The sequence below is a fragment of the Lingula anatina genome, chromosome 2 (assembly GCF_051362555.1).
Source record: "Lingula anatina isolate TDL-2025a chromosome 2, LinAna3.0, whole genome shotgun sequence".
NCBI lineage: Eukaryota > Metazoa > Brachiopoda > Lingulata > Lingulida > Lingulidae > Lingula > Lingula anatina.
Genome location: NC_141768.1, coordinates 27,598,275 through 27,616,376, shown reverse-complemented (window position 1 = coordinate 27,616,376; position 18,102 = coordinate 27,598,275). Strand labels below are relative to the sequence as shown.

The 18,102-nt window shown below is 34.6% G+C and overlaps 2 protein-coding genes across 4 annotated transcripts in view; one reads left to right on the top strand and one right to left on the bottom strand.

Annotated features, from left to right (window-relative positions):
• The window catches only part of LOC106159040 (protein arginine N-methyltransferase 2), a 30,377-nt gene extending 19,894 nt beyond the window's left edge, over positions 1–10,483 (bottom strand). The window contains exons 1-4 of one of the 3 annotated variants that reach the window (XM_013535209.2): positions 10,428–10,483; positions 9,641–9,770; positions 5,499–5,681; positions 2,961–3,050 (exon numbers count right to left, since the gene is read on the bottom strand). In XM_013535209.2, the coding sequence (XP_013390663.2) occupies positions 2,961–3,050; positions 5,499–5,681; positions 9,641–9,748 (381 nt within the window). In that variant the 5' untranslated portion in view covers positions 9,749–9,770; positions 10,428–10,483. Of the gene's footprint in view, positions 1–2,960; positions 3,051–5,498; positions 5,682–9,640; positions 9,771–9,985; positions 10,141–10,216; positions 10,395–10,427 lie in introns of those variants that run through there. The other 2 variants (XM_013535210.2, XM_087007303.1) reach the window with 2 other exon arrangements.
• Positions 10,441–17,880, top strand: LOC106159041 (uncharacterized). The gene is made up of 6 exons (XM_013535211.3): positions 10,441–10,572; positions 12,555–12,983; positions 13,539–13,610; positions 14,759–14,894; positions 16,097–16,346; positions 16,769–17,880. The coding sequence occupies exons 2-6, from the start codon at positions 12,594–12,596 to the stop codon at positions 16,908–16,910; spliced, it is 990 nt and encodes a 329-aa protein (XP_013390665.2). The 5' UTR covers positions 10,441–10,572; positions 12,555–12,593; the 3' UTR covers positions 16,911–17,880.
• The last annotated feature ends 222 nt before the right edge of the window (positions 17,881–18,102 follow it).

Here is an 18,102-nt window from a genome sequence, read left to right as displayed (position 1 = left end):
AAAATCAGCATAATCAGTCCATTATTTTAAAAGGTAATGCTGTTTTTTCACATTTCCTCACATTCAATTCTTAGGCATGTTAACAGTCTCATTATTGAACTAATAAGATACGTAAATGTGTTTGTTTGGCATTTCCTGCATCTTTACAACATTGTTAGTTGATTTTGTAAAAATGATGGTAAACTTGTTATCATGTATTGTGTAATAAAGTGTCAAAAATGGAAATAAACTCATATCATTGCAGTTTGTCAGATGCATTCATCCACTATGTTCAGAATCTCAGAATGGAGGAAGTTGGGCCTTTAAAACTGTTCTATTGATACTTTTCCCATCTCATCAATTTTCTTCATTGGTCATATAAAAATGGCAGTAAACTGTTTATTTTGTTTTATGTTTAAAAAGTGTTAAAAATGGAAATAAACCCATTTCAGAACAGTGCTGTATTGTTTACATTTTGGCATTTTCAATATGTGACTTTGAAGTTCCATGGGCCTGAAGGCTTTTGCTAGTCACATTTTCTGAATAACCATGATACTAATATTTTATAATTAAAAATTGATGGTCATTATGCTGTAAAACATTATGTAATATTGCATGAAAATTTGAAGAAACCCCTATTTTGGGCACTGCTCCCATGATGACCATTTAAGGAAAATCATGTCACTTACTGTTCTCAAACTTACAGGAAAGAAACATGGGACTAAAATACAGCTCCAGTAGGCAATGCAGTCTGTTTGGTAAATTTTCTGGCAATTAAACAGTTTTTTGTGAAAATTTAATTTTTCACTTATTGGCATTTTCAAGGTGTGACTTTGAAGTTCCATGATCCTGAAGACCTTTGCTTGTCACATTTCCTGAATATCCGTGATACTAATATTTTATTATTAAAAATCGATGGTCATTATGCTGTTAAGCATTATGTAATGTTGCATCAAAATAGAAGAAAACACAATTTTTGGTGCTGCTGCCTTGATGACCATTATGGAAAAACCGTGTTACTTATGACTGTCAAAGTTTCAAAAAAGAAACACAGGACTAAAATGCAGCCTGAGTTAGAAAAGCAGTCTAATTGGCTTCTTTTTCTGGAAGTTATACATTTTAGTGTTATATTCATTATCTTTTTTGGCATATTCATTGTGGGACTCGGAGCTCCCATGGATATGAAGCCAAATGGTAATCATATTTTCTACATGTCCATCCTATTTATAGTCAATAAACAAAAATTGGTGATAATTATTCTCTAATTTATTATGTAATGTTACATCAAAATTGACAATCTTTTTGCACTGCTACTGCAAACATTATGAAAAGAAAACTGTGCTACTTATTATAATTTTAAACTTACAAGTACGATTTTTAGGATTGGCCTTCAGCTCATGAGAAAACCAGCTCTATTGGATTATCATGTTTATTGTATTTATGCATTTTTTGTGAAATTTTCATTTTTCTCAATCTGGCACTTTCTAAGTATAAACTTGAACTCTGATGGGCCTGAAGCCTTATGCTTTTACTTTCGTCTGTGTTACCTGTTGTGCATAAGTTGATGTTGACTGTGCAGTTAAACATAATGTATTATTGCATCAGGATTGGTATTCTCCTATTTTGGGCATTATGGTTTTGTGCTTTTCTTAAGGTGTGACTTATGGGCCTGAAGACCTTTGAGTGGGTCAGTCTGTAAATTACCCTTGGGTATCACTAGATTAATTTCAGAGTTATAAAGTCATTTGCTTTAATAGGCCATTAAATGAGATTACGTAAAGCACACTTGTTGATATTTCCCTGTAAACTCCCAAAGGTAAAGCTCTTTGCTAGATTAATAATAAGGAAGCAGTGATAATTATGCAGGTAAATTTTGTTTAATATTGCAAATAAGTTTTAAATATATATATATATATATATATATATATATATATATATATATATATATATCAAACTGGAAGATTAAAAGTTTGAATAGCAGCTTCATTGGAATTATATTTACCTCAAGCTCTGCCAAGGAGGTTATATTTTCACCCCTGTTTGTCTGTCATCCACATAACACAAAAAGTTATGGACTGATTTTGCAGAAATTTTCAGGAACTGTCGGAAGTGGGCCAAAGAGGACAATGATTAATTTTTGGTGGTGGTCCGGATCAATAATCAATCAATTATCAATAATAATCAACAATTGCTGCCTTGGCAGAGGTCTGCACTCTCAAAGTGCTTTTCTAGTTTTGTTGTTTTTCTTTATAATTTTTTCTCAAACATTTGCATTTGTGACTTTTAGCCCCAGGCAGGCTATCATCTGCCTGGGGCTCTGCACATTTTCTGTATTTCTACATAAGCAGTTGTATTGTTTTTTGTGTCTTTAAACATTATGTAATATTATTTTATGCACTGTCATCATTTTTCAAATATTGAGACTTTCATAATGTGAATTTGAACTCTCATGGTCCTGAAACTGTAATCTTATTGAAGGGGTGGATTGAGACCATCTTCTGGGTCTTCCGGAAGACAGTCAGGTTATTAAGTTTATATTGACTGGTATCTATTTTTTTCTGTTGGAAGACCATCAAAATGGAGGATGGATCAACATAGATACTTTGTAATACTGTCAGAAAATATCTCTGGGTCCGCTCCTGTTATTGACCATGTTACCTGTTGTGCAAGATTAAAATTCAGTGTTGACTGACAGTGCTATTATAAGCATTATTTATTATTGCATCAAAATTGACAAAATGACCTTTTTTGCATCTTTATTTTCTGTTTTTTGTCTGTACATTTGACAGCTTTGCTGCCTTGTTTTCAATTCAGATAGATTGTACTCATGTCTCATAGGCAGGATATTTTATTTTGCACCTGGTTAAACACACACACACACACACACACACACACACACACACACACACACACACACACACAAATTGATGAATACAAATATACCTGTGGATGAACTCAAATCGTGATATGAAAATGGTTACCTTGTCTTTGGTATGCCTGCAATATACCTCAAATGCCTTTTTGTAAGCCTCTGTTCTGGGTTTGTCACTAAGCATTTCAAGATGAAGTTTCTGACAAAATAGAAGAGAACAATAATAAAGGTTGCCACTTACATTTTAATGAATCAGATCCTATCACTGTCTTCAAATGTTTGTATTTTTTGTATTAAGGGTTCTATTCATTTCAAGCTTTTAGAATTGGTAGACAAAATTCTATGACTTGCCAATATAATCTACAACTAAAATTTCACTACAGGAAATATGTTATTGGTTTATATGCAAAAAGAGCATCACTTAATTATTATGATGAACTCCATTAAAAGTTTGTTAGACAATTTATTAAAGTTACATATGAAGCCAGCGTAGATTCCTTGTAGCGCATATAAATCACTACTACTAGTTTCTTATACAAAGCAAATTAAGCTGATAAGCTACAAGATAAACCAAATAAATCACTTGATCTGCAAAAAAAAAACAAGGCAGCAAAGCTGTCAAATGTACAGACAAAAAGCAGGAAATAACTATGCACAAAATAGGCTAGTGTTAATTCTGATGCAAAAGTACATTATGTTAAACTGCAAATTCAACATCAAATTTTAATTATGCTCAACAGGTAATACCAATTGAACTAAAAGGTGTAACAAGCATAAGGCTTCAGGCCCATGGCAGTTCAAGTTCACACTTTGAAAATGTATAACTTCCAGAAAAAGAAGCCAATTAGACTGCTTTTCCAACTCAGGCTGCATTTTAGTCCTGTATTTCTTTTCTGAACGTTTGGCAATCATCAGTAACATGGTTTTCCCATAATGGTCATCATGGCAGCAGCACCCAAAATTGTGTTTTCTTCTATTCTGATGCAATATTACATAGTGGTTAACAGCATAATGACCGTCAATTTTTAATAATAAAATATACGTATCATGGATTTTCAGAAAATGTGACTAGCATGGGTCTTCAAGCCCATGGAACTTCAAAGTCACACCTTGAAAATGCCAATATGTGAAAAATTAAATTTTCACAAAAAACTGTTTAATTGCCAGAAAGAATTACCAAACAGACTGCATTGCCTACTGAAGCTGTATTTTAGTCCCATGTTTCTTTCCTGTAAGTTTGAGAACAGTAAGTGACATGATTTTTCTTAAATGGTAATCATGGGAGCAAAGCCCAAAATATTTTTTTCCAAATTTTGATGCAATATTACATAACGTTTAACAGCATAATGACCATCAATTTTTTATAATAAAATATTAGTATTATGGATATTCAGAAAATGTGACTAGCAAATGTCTTCAGGCCCATGGAACTTCAAAGTCACAACTTGAAAATGCCAAAATGTTAACAAGACAGCACTGTTCTGAAATGTTTTTTTATCCATTTTTAACACTTTTTTAACATAAAACAAAATTAACAGTTTACTGCCATTTTTATATGATCAACTAAGAAAATTGATGAGATGTGAAAAATATCAATAGAACAGTGTCAAATGTCCAATTTCCTCCATTCTGAGTTTCTGAACATAGTGAATGATTGAATCTTACAAACTGCAATGATATGAGTTTATTTCCATTTTTGACACCTTATTACACAATACACGATTACAAGTTTACCATCATTTTTACATAATCAACTAACAATGTTGTAAAGATGCAGGAAATGTCAAACAAACACTTTTACGTATCTTATTAATTAAATAATGAGACTGTTAACATGCCTAAGAATTGAATCTGAGGAAATGTGAAAAAACAGCATAACTTATAAAATAGTGGCCCGATCATGCCGATTTTCGAACTTGATCTGCGTTTTAGTAAGATTGATTACTCCTGTGAGTTTCATGACAACAGGCCTATCAGTTTTCCTTGAAATGTGTTAACAGTGTTGCATATATGCTGAAAAGTGAAAAAACAGCATAAATTCTACAATAATGGCCCGATCATGCTGATTTTCGAACTTGACCTGTGTTTTATGAATATTCATCAGCTCTGTAAATATAAAGCCAAAAAGTAAAACTGTCTTCCACTTATGGTGTTAACGCTGAAAGTGCACGGCGACGGCGACGGCGACATGATCGGCGACGACAGACGCAGGTGATGGCAATATGTACAGACACATCTGTGTCTGTACATAAAAGAGCCTTTTAACTTGACTGTCCAAATTTATGGTCGTAAACTTGACCTACTTATCTGTCTCTCCAGTTGGTAAAAGCCTGTCAAATAGTGCTCTATGATATATAATTGCTGAGAACATAATAGCAAATTAAAATAATCAAATGTGGGTTCCCAAAATTGACTGAGTATTATATATAGCACAAAAAGAAAGCAGAAAACATCTGTTCAAATATAATTTTTTGGTGAAACGATATCCTTTGTTATATCTTAAATTTATGCTATTAGATTATATGTTGGCATTTGGTTGGGTTTAGTGGCAAAGATTTGACTTCATATGTAACTTTAATGCAGAGAAATTTATAATTAGTTGAACTTTCGTTCAAAATCAAAATTTCAAACATCAACCTCTCCTCACCAAAGTGCCATAATTTTCAAAATAATCACAATCCTGCCATGAAATCTGCTTAAAGGAGGAGTCGGAGAAGCTGACCACATGATTGGTGGGCACATATCCAACGTGACCATTAAGTCTTGACCACCACCAGTGTTCTGAGGTCTTTTGGAGAACCTCAATCTTGTCTCCTCTAGAGAACTGCAACTGTAAACAAGGCAGCAAAGCTGTCAAATGTACAGACAAAAAGCAGACAATAACAATGCACAAAACAGGCTACTGTCAATTCTGATGCAAAAGTACATTATGCTTAACTGCAAATTCAACATCAAATTTTAATTATGCTCAACAGGTAATACCAATGTAAGTGAAATGTGTAACAAGCGTAAGGATTCAGGCCCATGGGAGTTTAAGTTCACACTTTGAAAATGCCAGAATGAGAAAAATGAAAATTTCACATAAAACTGCTTAAATTCAATAATAAATGATAACCCATTTGAGCTGGCTTTCTAATTTGAACTGCATGCCAATCCTACAAATCGTACTTGTAAGTTGAAAATAATAATAAGTAACATAGTTTTCTTTTCATAATGTTTGTAGTAGCAGTGCAAAAAGATTTTTGTCAATTTTGATGTAACATTACATAATAAATTACAGAATAATTATCACCAATTTTTGATTATTGACTACAAATAGCATGGACATGTAGAAAATTTGATTACCATTTGGCTTCATGTCCATGGGAGCTTCGAGTCCCACAATGAATATGCCAACATGATAAAAATGAATATTTCACTAAAATGTATAACTTCCAGAAAAAGAAGCCAATTAGACTGCTTTTCCAACTCAGGCTGCATTTTAGTCCTTTGTTTCTTTTTTGAAAGTTTGACACTCATAAGTAACATGGTTTTCCCATAATGGTCATCATGGCAGCAGCACCCAAAATTGTGTTTTCTTCTATTTTAATGCAATATTACATAATGCTTAACAGCATAATGACCATCAGTTTTTAATAATAAAAGATCCGTATCGTGGATTTTCAGAAAATGTGACTAGCATGGGTCTTCAAGCCCGTGGAGGTTCTAAGTCACACCTTGAAAATGCCAATATGTGAAAAATTAAATTTTCACAAAAAGCTGATTAACTGCCAAAAAAAATTACCAAATAGTCTGCATTGCCCACTGAAGCTTTATTTAAGTCCCATGTTTCTTCTTGTAAGTTTGAGAACAGTAAGTGACATGGTTTTCCTTAAATGGTCATCATGGGAGCAGTGTCCAAAATAGGGGTGTCTTCAAATTTTGATGCACTATTACATAATGTTTAACAGGATAATTACCATCAATTTTTAATAATAAAATATTAGTATCATGGATATTCAGAAAATGTTCCTAGCAAAGGTCTTCAGGCCAAAGGAACTTCAAAGTCACACCTTGAAAATGCCAAAATGTAGACAAGACAGCACTGTCCTGAAATGTTTTTTTTTCCATTTTTAACAATTTTTTAACACATAACAAAATTAACAATTTACTGCCATTTATATATGATCAACTAAGAAAATTGATGAGATGGGAAAAATATCAATAGAACAGTGTTTAATGTCCAATTTCCTCCATTCTGAGTTTCTGAACATAGTGAATGAATGAATCTGACAAACTGCAATGATATGAGTTTATTTCCATTTTTGAAACTCTATTATACAATACATGATAACAAGTTTACCATCATTTTTACATAATCAACTAACAATGTTGTAAAGATGCAGGAAATGTCAAACAAACACTTTTACGAATCTTATTAGTTAAATAATGAGACTGTTAACATGCCTAAGTATTAAATCTGAGGAAATGTTTAAAAACAGCATAACTTATAAAATAATGCCCCGATTATGCTGATTTTCGAACTTGACCTGCATTTTAGTAAGATTGATTACTCCTGTGAGTTTCATGACAACAGGTCTATCAGTTTTCCTTGAAATGTGTTAACAGTGTTGCACATATGCTGAAAAGTGAAAAAAACAGCATAACTACTAAAATAGTGGCCCGATCATGCCGATTTTCGAACTTGCTCTGCGTTTTAGTAAGATTAATTACTCCTGTGAGTTTCATGACAACAGGCCTATCGGTTTTCCTTGAAATGTGTTAACAGTGTTGCATATATGCTAAAAAGTGAAAACACAGCATAAATACTACAATAATTGCCCAAACATGCTGATTTTCGAACTTGACCTGCGTTTTATGAATATTCATCAGCTCTGTAAATATAAAGCCAAAAAGTAAAACTGTCTTCCACTTATCGTGTTAACGATGAAAGTGCACGGCGACGGCGACGGCGACGGCGACAGGGACGGCGACAGGGACGGCGACGACAGACGCAGGTGATGGCAATATGTACAGACACATCTGTGTCTGTACATAAAAATAAAATAAAACATAAAACAAACAAATAAATGAATGAATAAATAATACTAAGAAGAAAAGAATAATAACTGGTAGGTTCTGAAAAAGTCTGCTGCCCAGGCACTAGTACAAGCTGGCCACCAAAGGCACTTACATATTCACCTAAAAACATTTTCTGAACAAGGATGTGGTTCATCACTTTATCATAGGACTGGTGCAGTTGACCCAGAAATAATTTTCTGAGAAAAAAAACTCGGGATGACTGACTACTTGCATGAATTTTATGATACATTATTTATGAAACCTGTAATATCTCTGTTCTTTTAGTTACTAGAAAGAAAGTCTTTAAGCACAACTTTTATGAGCAAATCCTGAAAAAATTTTAATATGTGCATTGCTGCACAGTTGCTAAAACCCCCTTTACACTGGACGGCGTCCTTTCTGCGTCCTTTGTGCGACCATGAAACTGGCCAGGACGCCGTCGGACGCTCAAAGAACGCACAGTGATCGCCAAGGTCGCACAAAGAACGTTCAAGCATCGCCGAGGACGCCATGGACCCCGCGAAGTTTTGAGCATGTTCAAAACAATCGCAGAGAGAACGCGATGTAGGATGGTCGCTCAATGGACGCAGAAAGGACGCACAGGCATCGCCGTAGTCGCAGAGAGAACGCACAAGCATCGCCGCGGTCGCAGAGAGGACGCACAAGCATCGCCGCGGTCGTAGAAAGGAGGCACAAGCATCGCTTTGGTTGCAGAATGAAAACTCAAAGATCGTCCAGTGTTCGACACGTAGAACGTTATTTTTTTTCACTCTCAAACGGGGCCGTGCTGAGGTATTTTTCACCAGACAGGAATTCTAAGGGTAACAGTGGTCTCATATCAGCCTCCGATTGTTTTTTCCCCTAAAATTCATGAAACGAACCAATTTTTGAGGTTATTATTAAACGGATATTTTGCCTTTTTTACAAGATTAATTGTCAGAACTTTTTGCAGAATGCTTCATTTGAAAACGGATTCAAACATTCTATGTTGTGTCAGTCATACTTTCTCGTTTTCGGTCCCTGTCCATCCTTCTTATAAGGATAACAATGAGCATCTGGCTGATTATCAGTCCATGCAGACCTTGCATCACTATAGTTTAAAGCGTTTATTCCCATTTATTTGTTTTGTGTGCTGGAAATGTTCTTTATTGGATGACCTGGTTAGAACCTATGAAAAGATGAGTTAGAATATAGAGAAGGACGCCCAAATAACGCTCATCGGTCAAGCAGGATGCAGAATGATCGTAGAATAGACGCCACTGATCGCCGATGAAGGTATACAGAGAACGCAGCAAGAATGCTCAATGGTCTCTCAAACATCGCAATGGACGCCTTGGGTTGCACAGGGGACGTACAGTGGAGGCAGGCAGGTTGCTCGCAGTTTTACAGGTAAAATCACGATACGGTCGTTCAAAGGACGCACAAGGGATGCAGACGCCTTTACACTGAGACACGATTTAATTGCTTTGGCGACCGTTGAGCGTCCTGACCACATTTTTGAACGCAGAAGGGACGCAGAAAGGACGCCGTCCAGTGTAAAGGGGCCCTAAGCATGTATGCAAAGACTACAAACTCCTGAAACAATATAAAAAAACCTTTTTTAAAAAACTTAGGAAAAATAAATGCTTAATTAATAACAAAGAAGTTTAACAAAAATTCTAATTTCCTCAAAATAAGGGATGTTCTTGTCGGTCAATCATCTTAACAATTATGTCTGGCCAAACATACTTCATTATCAGAAAGACCTGCAAAATCACTGACAGCCACACATAAGTCCTCGATATCACCATCCCCTAGAGTTTGTTGATCACTCTGCACTGCTTTTTTCTCAGCCATTTCTGTTTCATGTTCTGGGTATCTGGGGGAATAAGAATAAAATGAAACCATTATTTTTTAAGGAAACACAGTGCAAATACCACATGTACACGTACTGCTCTAGCTTACAGTACATGTATGTACGTGTACTGCTCTAGCTTACAGTATGTACGTAAAACTACAATACAGAGTACAAATTAATCGATCTATTAACTATAAATATTGATCTTCCTTCTTTAATTTAAGTTTGAAATTTACCTTGTGACTAAAACACGTAATTCTCTGGGATACTGAGAAGGAACCACCCAGTTTTCGTGTAGCAATTCATGTTACACCATAAGTTACCCTCTTAGGAGTATCTATAAAAACGCCCCCAGGTTCATTTTAAGTGGTCGTAGCAATAGTCCGAAGGTTCATTGGTCTGAATGTTCTCTATAGAACCTTCGGACCAATGAACCCTTGATTTAAAAAAAACGATGAAAATGTTACCATTTTTCGGATCAATGACCCTTCGGACAAGCGAGACGCTCCCCATTAAAAAATATCTCTCTACTATCAGTAGTCTCTAACTGTTAAATCAGCTGACCCGCACATGATCCACATATGGAATCCACAACTTTGATATTTACTTTAAATCCCAATCAAATTTAAGCGTCGCAGATTTAATAAAAACTATTACTTGTGGGGATTTCAATTTTACCGTTTGATTAGTGCAGCAAACACCCATAGTCTGCTTCAACAGGAAGTAAATCTTTAATAGAAGGAGGCTTGTTTTTTAATGACTTTTCCACTGGAACGAGATCGCACCGCTTCCCTTGACAAAATCAGGCTTTTTGTTAAACTCTGTAAGTTAACTGGCAAACTAATTGATTTTAATTGCAGAGACTTTGATCGAAGCCACAACGTAATCTAATTTAGAAAAAAGAGATAAAAATCCATTGTGGGTCTGTGTGTGGTGTGTGTGTGTGTGTGTGGTGTGGGAGGGGGGGGGGGGGGAGGGGGGTTACACGTACGTCTTGTACGTAGTAAACCGCCCGAATTGACTTTCACTTAAATTAATAATTGAATCCCCAGTGTATTAATTTTCATCGCCGAAATAAATAATTAAGGGCTCCAATATGGCCCCAGATACGACCCAGTCTTTCACTTCGCGTGCACAGAGAAGCAAATCAAATGTAGAATTCTTTGGAAATTTCACATTACATTAGAAATGGAATCAGTATGACTGCCACTGTAGCTTCAACTTTTTTTTTTTTTTTTTAGGACATAGCAATTGCTGTGCAATATTAACCGGTAGATTTAAGGTATGCATCAGTAGCAGGCATACACATACTTTCACCGAGAAGGATAAATATTTATCCAAGACAGAAGTAACTTAAATGATAAGGTGTTTACAAAATATGATTGCACGATATGGGATTTTTATTAAAAGAATAACAGTACATTATTTTTTAGATATTTCAACATGAAAGTATTTCAACATGAAAGTATTTAATTATTCAATCCAACCCATCTTTTAAGGTTATTGTAACCTTTCATTATCATCCAGATACCAAAAATGAGTTTTTTCATCCATTTAATTATTCAATAATGCATCTATCTTTGTGCTGACTTAAAACAATAAAAAGAAACTGGAAAATATTAATTATTGGCATTTATATTTCATTGCTGCAATGTATAAGTATAGGTAACTTAAAGCTTTAATCGTCAATTTAACACCTTTTTATTTTGAGGTAAGATAGTAGTTGGTACAGTATGGGATGTAACTTCATCCCTGAACAAGATTTTATCACAAAATTTGGCAGAGTTGATAACGAGTGTATAGACTACAATCTCGTGTTGTCAATTTGGTTTAAATGTGTTTGTTATGGAATTATGAGCCCAGATTTCCATTAAACAAAGGCATTATTTTGCTTTATCAACAATAAAATCTGAACGAAGACATTTAAGAAGAATTGCTGGCAGGGTTTTGGAGTACTAAATGGTGTCATTCAATCCGTGTTGAAACCGTGATCATGGGTGCTCAGGTAAAAGAGAAATTTGAGAAACTGGTTTTCAGTTTTTGTCCCAAAATTGCAATTATGACATCATCCAGAAGATGACATACAGTATGTGTAAATGTTAGTTAATTTAGTCACTGAGCACTGAAGATTTATCTTTTACCTAAAAGGATGTATGCAAGGCAGTAAATAAGGAGTTTGGGGCAAGGGCTGACAATATCCTTAAAGTAATGTTAAAATTCAGTCTCTGATGTTTAATATGTAGATATTAATCTTACTGACAAACTTCAATGAGGACAGTTTTGTAGATCCAAGAATAATTTCTGATAGTATGCCTATGTCAGGATGAAGACTTCTCTGATGAAACTGAGAAGGCACAAAACCCAGTCCCCGACACATACAGAAGCAAATTAAAAGATAACGTGTTGATTTAATATGATTACATACAGGGATATAGAATTGGAGGAGGTTTCCACAGTCTGATGGCTTTGTACTTTGAGGACATGTTTATTTGTTTTTATTTCAAAACTTGCTTTTGTAAAAATGGTATTAAATGGATTTAGATATGATACCGTTATGGGGTAGCATATGGATAATTTCAATCAAATTTTGATATTTGTTCAAAGGGCATTGGTATCTCACCCTCTGAACTTCATGAACTAGTTCCCTGGGCCAGTTATTTTATAACAACTTCCTCTGCAATCCCATCTAATTGACCTCTGTATTCAGTGAGTGCTTTCATTGCTTTTATTAACTTTTAAGTTCCAATTTTTGCAATTGTCTTAAACATTGTTTAATATGAACATGCATTAAATTTTTTTTTTCAGATATGGAACTTAACCTAAACCCCACAGTTGACCAAAAAAATGAATAGCCATGGACTTTCAGTTGTATTCTCATCAACAAAACCACATTTCCTTGGCACAATCCTTAGAAGTAATATCCACCCTAAGAATGCTTGTGCTTTTCAAAAGGCAATACACAAGATCAATATATCAGGGTTGAAAAATTACCATTCTGCATTGGTAAATGTTGGAGAAAAGAATATATGTGCAAGAAGGACTGCATTACCACGGCAGATGAAAACTTATAGTACAAGTGGAAAGACGGGGTCCAGGAAGTTACAGTTGATGGATTTTCCGATGCAAGTGAAAAGGAACATACCTAAGTTACTGGTCGGGAAATTTAGATACCACAGAATGCAAGATTATGATGTTAAACTATCTCCTAGGTGGTTTTTTGAATTTGCTCATGACGTAAGTATTCATTTGAAATTGGTACAAATTGAGTACATTGATTTATATGAAATGTCAATAAACATACGTAAGAATTACAGTTCGCGGACTGTTATGAGGTAAATTTCATTTTGCAACGTCTTGAAGCATTTTAAATGAAGCCTGTAAAAGATTTCCCTCTAATTGTGTTTTGCTCAAGAGAAAATCCATATTACCCTACTTGTTAATCATTGCTCAAACCATTCCTGGATTAATTGTTTTATACCATTTTTTAATGATTTATTCATTTAGACTGCCATATCTTTCTGTGTATTTAAAAAAAAATTAAAATTACATCAATTCATGGCCCCACATGGATGATTCTACATTTTTTTTTCATAGTTAACCCGACATAAAGTAATCTGCAATGGAATGTGTGTTGTTATTGTGCTGAAATATTTTATATATATATATATATATATATATATATGTATATTGCACCTCTTATTTTTCCAGCTGTTCTTGACAAGAAAGTCCAATTTTTTATGCCTTTAATATTTGTAGTGTCTTGATTATTTATTATCTTTTGTACTACAGGCAATCCAATCAGTATCCTATGAGATATCTGTTGGGGACTTTGAAAGCTTGGAAGATTTCATTGTACCAGAGGTCAGTGGGTACTAATACATATTGTTTAATAAGTTTGGTATTAAAATAATGTTGCCTGTCTGCTTCTTGCCTGGTGGTAAATACGGCTGAAAAATGGTATATGTTTAATGCAATTAAAGACATAGAGCGCATTCTCAACGAATTAAGCCAGGCTTTACAAAGCCGGTGACCTAAAAATGGCGGACGTACATGAAAGAAAAACCGCCTAATCTTTTAATAGTCTCTCCGCCTCTCACACGCCTCCCCACACGTCGTCCCTGCGGGGTACAGTAATTAAATCTCGGCTCCGAACATTAATATTTCCGTGAATATCTCTGGTGATATTATCTCCGTAGATAGTCGATTCATTGCTGCTCTACAGGCCAAATTATTCCTTTTTCGTCTCTGTTTTCAAAGATAATAGAACAGAAGAGCTTTTTTCCTTCGATCGCCTTCAGCCGCCATGCTTTCTTCACCACGAGTTTAACTGATGAGCATGCGCACTTAATTTTTCTCAGGTAGCTTCCGCATGGCGAACGGAGCCGAGATTTAATTACTGTACCCCGCAGGGACGACGTGTGGGGAGGCGGAGAGACTATTAAAAGATTAGGCAGTTTTTCTTTCATGTACGTCCGCCATTTTTAGGTCACCGGCTTTGTAAAGCCTGGCTTAATTCGTTGAGAATGCGCTCATAGGTATTATTAGTAATTTAAAAATGTATGTTTATTTCTCTGAGTTTTACACTGTGTCCCAAAATGCTTTTGACCCCAAATGACATGCCAGAATTTCTCCATTTGAAAAAGCAGCTACCCCAAGGAGTAACACAGTGATGACAATAGCAATGATGAATAAATAAATATATAAATCAGAATTACACAAAAATAAGCCAAAAGAATGAAGGATTAAAAATAATTAAAATTGATCAGTATGTTCTTAAATAAAATAACAGTACTGGGTATACGAACCAGATGTTAACCATACAGAATACATGTGCAACATCTCCATGATAAGTTCCTTCATGAATGATTTTTATATTCATATTTCCAAGTCTTGTGGTTACATTTGAAGTTTTACAGTATACTACATATATATATATATGTTTAACTTAACTGAAGGTCTCTTGACTGGAATCATATCCAATAATTACTGAATATCAAATTTCTCTGCAGGCATTAGAAGAAATCATGAAAAACTGGGAACAGTTAGATGATGAACAGAGAGAATATTTACCAGTTCGAGACGTAAAGGATTTTTATGGCAACTTCATGTATGAAGTGAAATTTAGGTCACCTTTTCTAGAGTATGGTAAGGATGCATCAGTTCACCACAGTGTTAGGACATCTTATATGACGTAAAACAATCAGGGGCGGATTTAGGCCATCTTCGGAGTCGTCCAGATTTTCAAGTTTACATTGACGAGTATCTAATTTTTTCTGTCGGAAGACGGTCAAAAATGGTGGATGGATCAACAAAGAAAATTTGGAGGACTATCAGAAAATATCTCTGTATCCGCCCCTGACAATGAACACTCAACTTCAGAATTTTAGGATTTTTCCCCTTGAAATTATCGGTCTACATATGGAGGTAGATTGATCTAACCCCACAGGGATTCTCACTGAACACGCTCAATTTAACAGATTACTCGCCTTCTCTCGTTTCTAACATACGCATATGATCATCAGCTTTTTTTGTATTCTACTCAACATCAGGAGGCGTTTAAATCTGTCAAACTGATTGCATTCTGCAAGAATCCCTGCAGAGTTGGATCGATTTACCAGACTGATAGTTTCAATGGGAATGAGCTCATAGTCTACTTTAGAGACGAAAGCAGTTTTCGGCAGCTTCTTTGTTAATTAAGTATAGACCTACTGAAATCTGCAGCAAAATTGGCCTCATTTTGCAGGCCTCATTTTGCAAGTTACATGATTTAGATTGAAAAGTACATTTATATAATAACCTGTAAGTTTGTTTGGCTGTGTCACAAGCAAAAAGATAAAATTGTGATTCTACTCGCAATAAACATTTGCCATATAAATTTGGCTATTTTGAGGTTAAACAATAAAACAATGTTATATTAATAATATTACACAAAAGTTATCATTGGCAATCTCTTTTACTACTAGCAAGGAGCAGTTGTACAAAAGTTTGGTATGTTTTTTGAGGTACATTGATACAAACTGAATGATGTGGGGATCTATCAGTTATCTGAAGACATAAAGCATGAGAGCATAATTTTAAGTTGATAAAAAAATCCATTAAAACAAACTAATATATAACTTGCCCTGTCTGTAGTAAGGAAGACATTCTAGGCCAATGTCCTCACACTACAAGATTTTGTTAGTCAATCACAGTAAGCAGATTGCTATGAATGAACTCGTGCAGCGAATAATCACTTGTAACATGGAAAATATAAGACAATAATTTTTTGTACATGTAAGAAAGACCCTGTTTAAGATACTTGATGAATGTTATCACTACATGACACGTGTGTTGTTCATCATTTCCAGGTGAGCCGGGAGAATTTACAACTGAAATAACTCTAAGTGCTAGGGGGCTACATGATGGACACATCCTCCGCAATATAAAGGAGAGTTTTGATATGAACTCTCTAAATTACAAGTTGAGGCAAAAGCCTGATCCTCAAAATCCTCAGAATTTAAAGTGGGATTACCATCGAAGTGAAGAATATGAAGAACTGAAGGAGGCCGAAGCTAGAGTGTTTGGAAATATGGACAATTATTATATATGCAATTACAGGTATGATTTAAGGTGTGTGTGTATTTAGTGATCAACTTTTAAAAAATATTCAATGTAAGTTTATTTTGACATTTTTGGTCTAGATTTCTGTTGTGCATATCAACCATATGCAAAATAAATTATATGAATGTATCAATGCATAAAGTAACAAGTAACATAATGAATTTCTCATTATTTGTTAATGCTATGAAATAAACAGATGTTATTTGATGGTCAGTCAGAGTAAAACACTTTGCTATATATACATGCCTACTCCTGTTTTTACAAGTTGACAGAATGATGGAATGAGGTGCTTTATAAACTCACCTTTTTGTTTCAATATTTTTTTACTGAATTATTATTGCATTATGAATTTTTTATGTTGGTAGTTGCCTTAAGAAAAAAAAAAACTTATTTACTTGAACTTTATCTCCACCTTCCAGGTTTACCAGGAGGTTTGGGAGATACCTTGACTGCTACTGGAAATTGGACAGAGTGAACCATGTGAAAGCCAAGGAATATTTCTCCAGGCCACCTAACAAATTTATAGAGTATTACAGATTTTGGTATGATTATCAGAAGTAGTTGGATCTGAAACGGCAAGGATAGTGGTGATAATCAATAAAAACAACCATAATACTTGCTGGCAACCTTTGGACTTCTTAAAGAGATGCGATTCTTTACATTTTCAGTACAATAATGACAAAGAAAGGATAGGGTTTCAATTGAATGGAGCCAAACTGTGTGTGTGTGTGTGTTTAATTTAATCTACGAAGAGTGTAGAATGAGTGAAGAATTTCACATTAGTAGCTAATAGTACACTTGTCACTATCTTCAGTCTTTGAATTCAATCAAAATTGTGATAGAGGTCTCGGGCTGTGCTACTTCATTGTGCTCTGTTTTAACAGACTCCAAAGTTTCCTACTGTGCCACAGCAAATGGGTAAAGTCTGAGTCACAGAGCTCTGCATAAAATAGAGAAGATAATAAAAGACTCTGGATGTTATGATTGTTTTCTGCTCCTATTGAGCACGGGAATAAAACATATATGATATGTCCTCTAAATTCTACAAAATATCAATTTATCTAATAAAAAGGTCATACAAAGGAACTTATTATATTGTTTGATTTAAAGCTCCTACTGTGGTTTAAAAAAATATACAATAACTAAACTTGTCTCAGAATGAGCTGAGTTCAGAATATATGCTGTTGGAGTAGGCACGTGCATTTAGGCTATGGCACTTGGAGCTGCATTACTACCTTTTAAAACTGCATTTTTAACTGTGTTTAGTGGAGCTTTAAACAGTGGTTACATTGAAGGGATTACATGATTTGAAAGGAGAACTCCCATTCTATATATCTTATAATTCTGTTGATGAATTTTTGTGCACCCCTATATATGCCCCCCCCCCCCACAGAGGTAATACACCAAATGAACAAACACTGTGGTATAGATTATATGTGGTGGTTTTTATTGTTTAATTTTGAAAAGATTAAAATGTATGTTTTTGTGTGCTTTTTATCCTCTGTTTGGATTATTATTATTATTATTCTTATTTGTTTATTTGTTATTATTATTATTTTTTTTTTTTTTGCTACGTTATACATTTCAACTCGTTACACAAATGTCACATTTGGTCCCTCGCAAAAACCAATAAGAAAGAATGCAGTGATTTCTAAGCACAGCCTTGCAATCAAGCTAGAAGCAAATAAAAGCATTGCCGAAAAAAAAAATGCAGATCTGGAAGATACATGTACCGGTACTAACCGGATTTTTA

Coding starts and splice junctions, on each gene's coding strand:
- LOC106159041 (XM_013535211.3), top strand. CDS start 12,594: ATGAATAGCCATGGACTTTCAGTTGTATTCTCATCAACAAAACCACAT. Junction 13,611..14,758: donor AAGATTTCATTGTACCAGAG/GTCAGTGGGTAC, acceptor ATTTCTCTGCAG/GCATTAGAAGAAATCATGAA. Junction 16,347..16,768: donor TATTATATATGCAATTACAG/GTATGATTTAAG, acceptor TCCACCTTCCAG/GTTTACCAGGAGGTTTGGGA.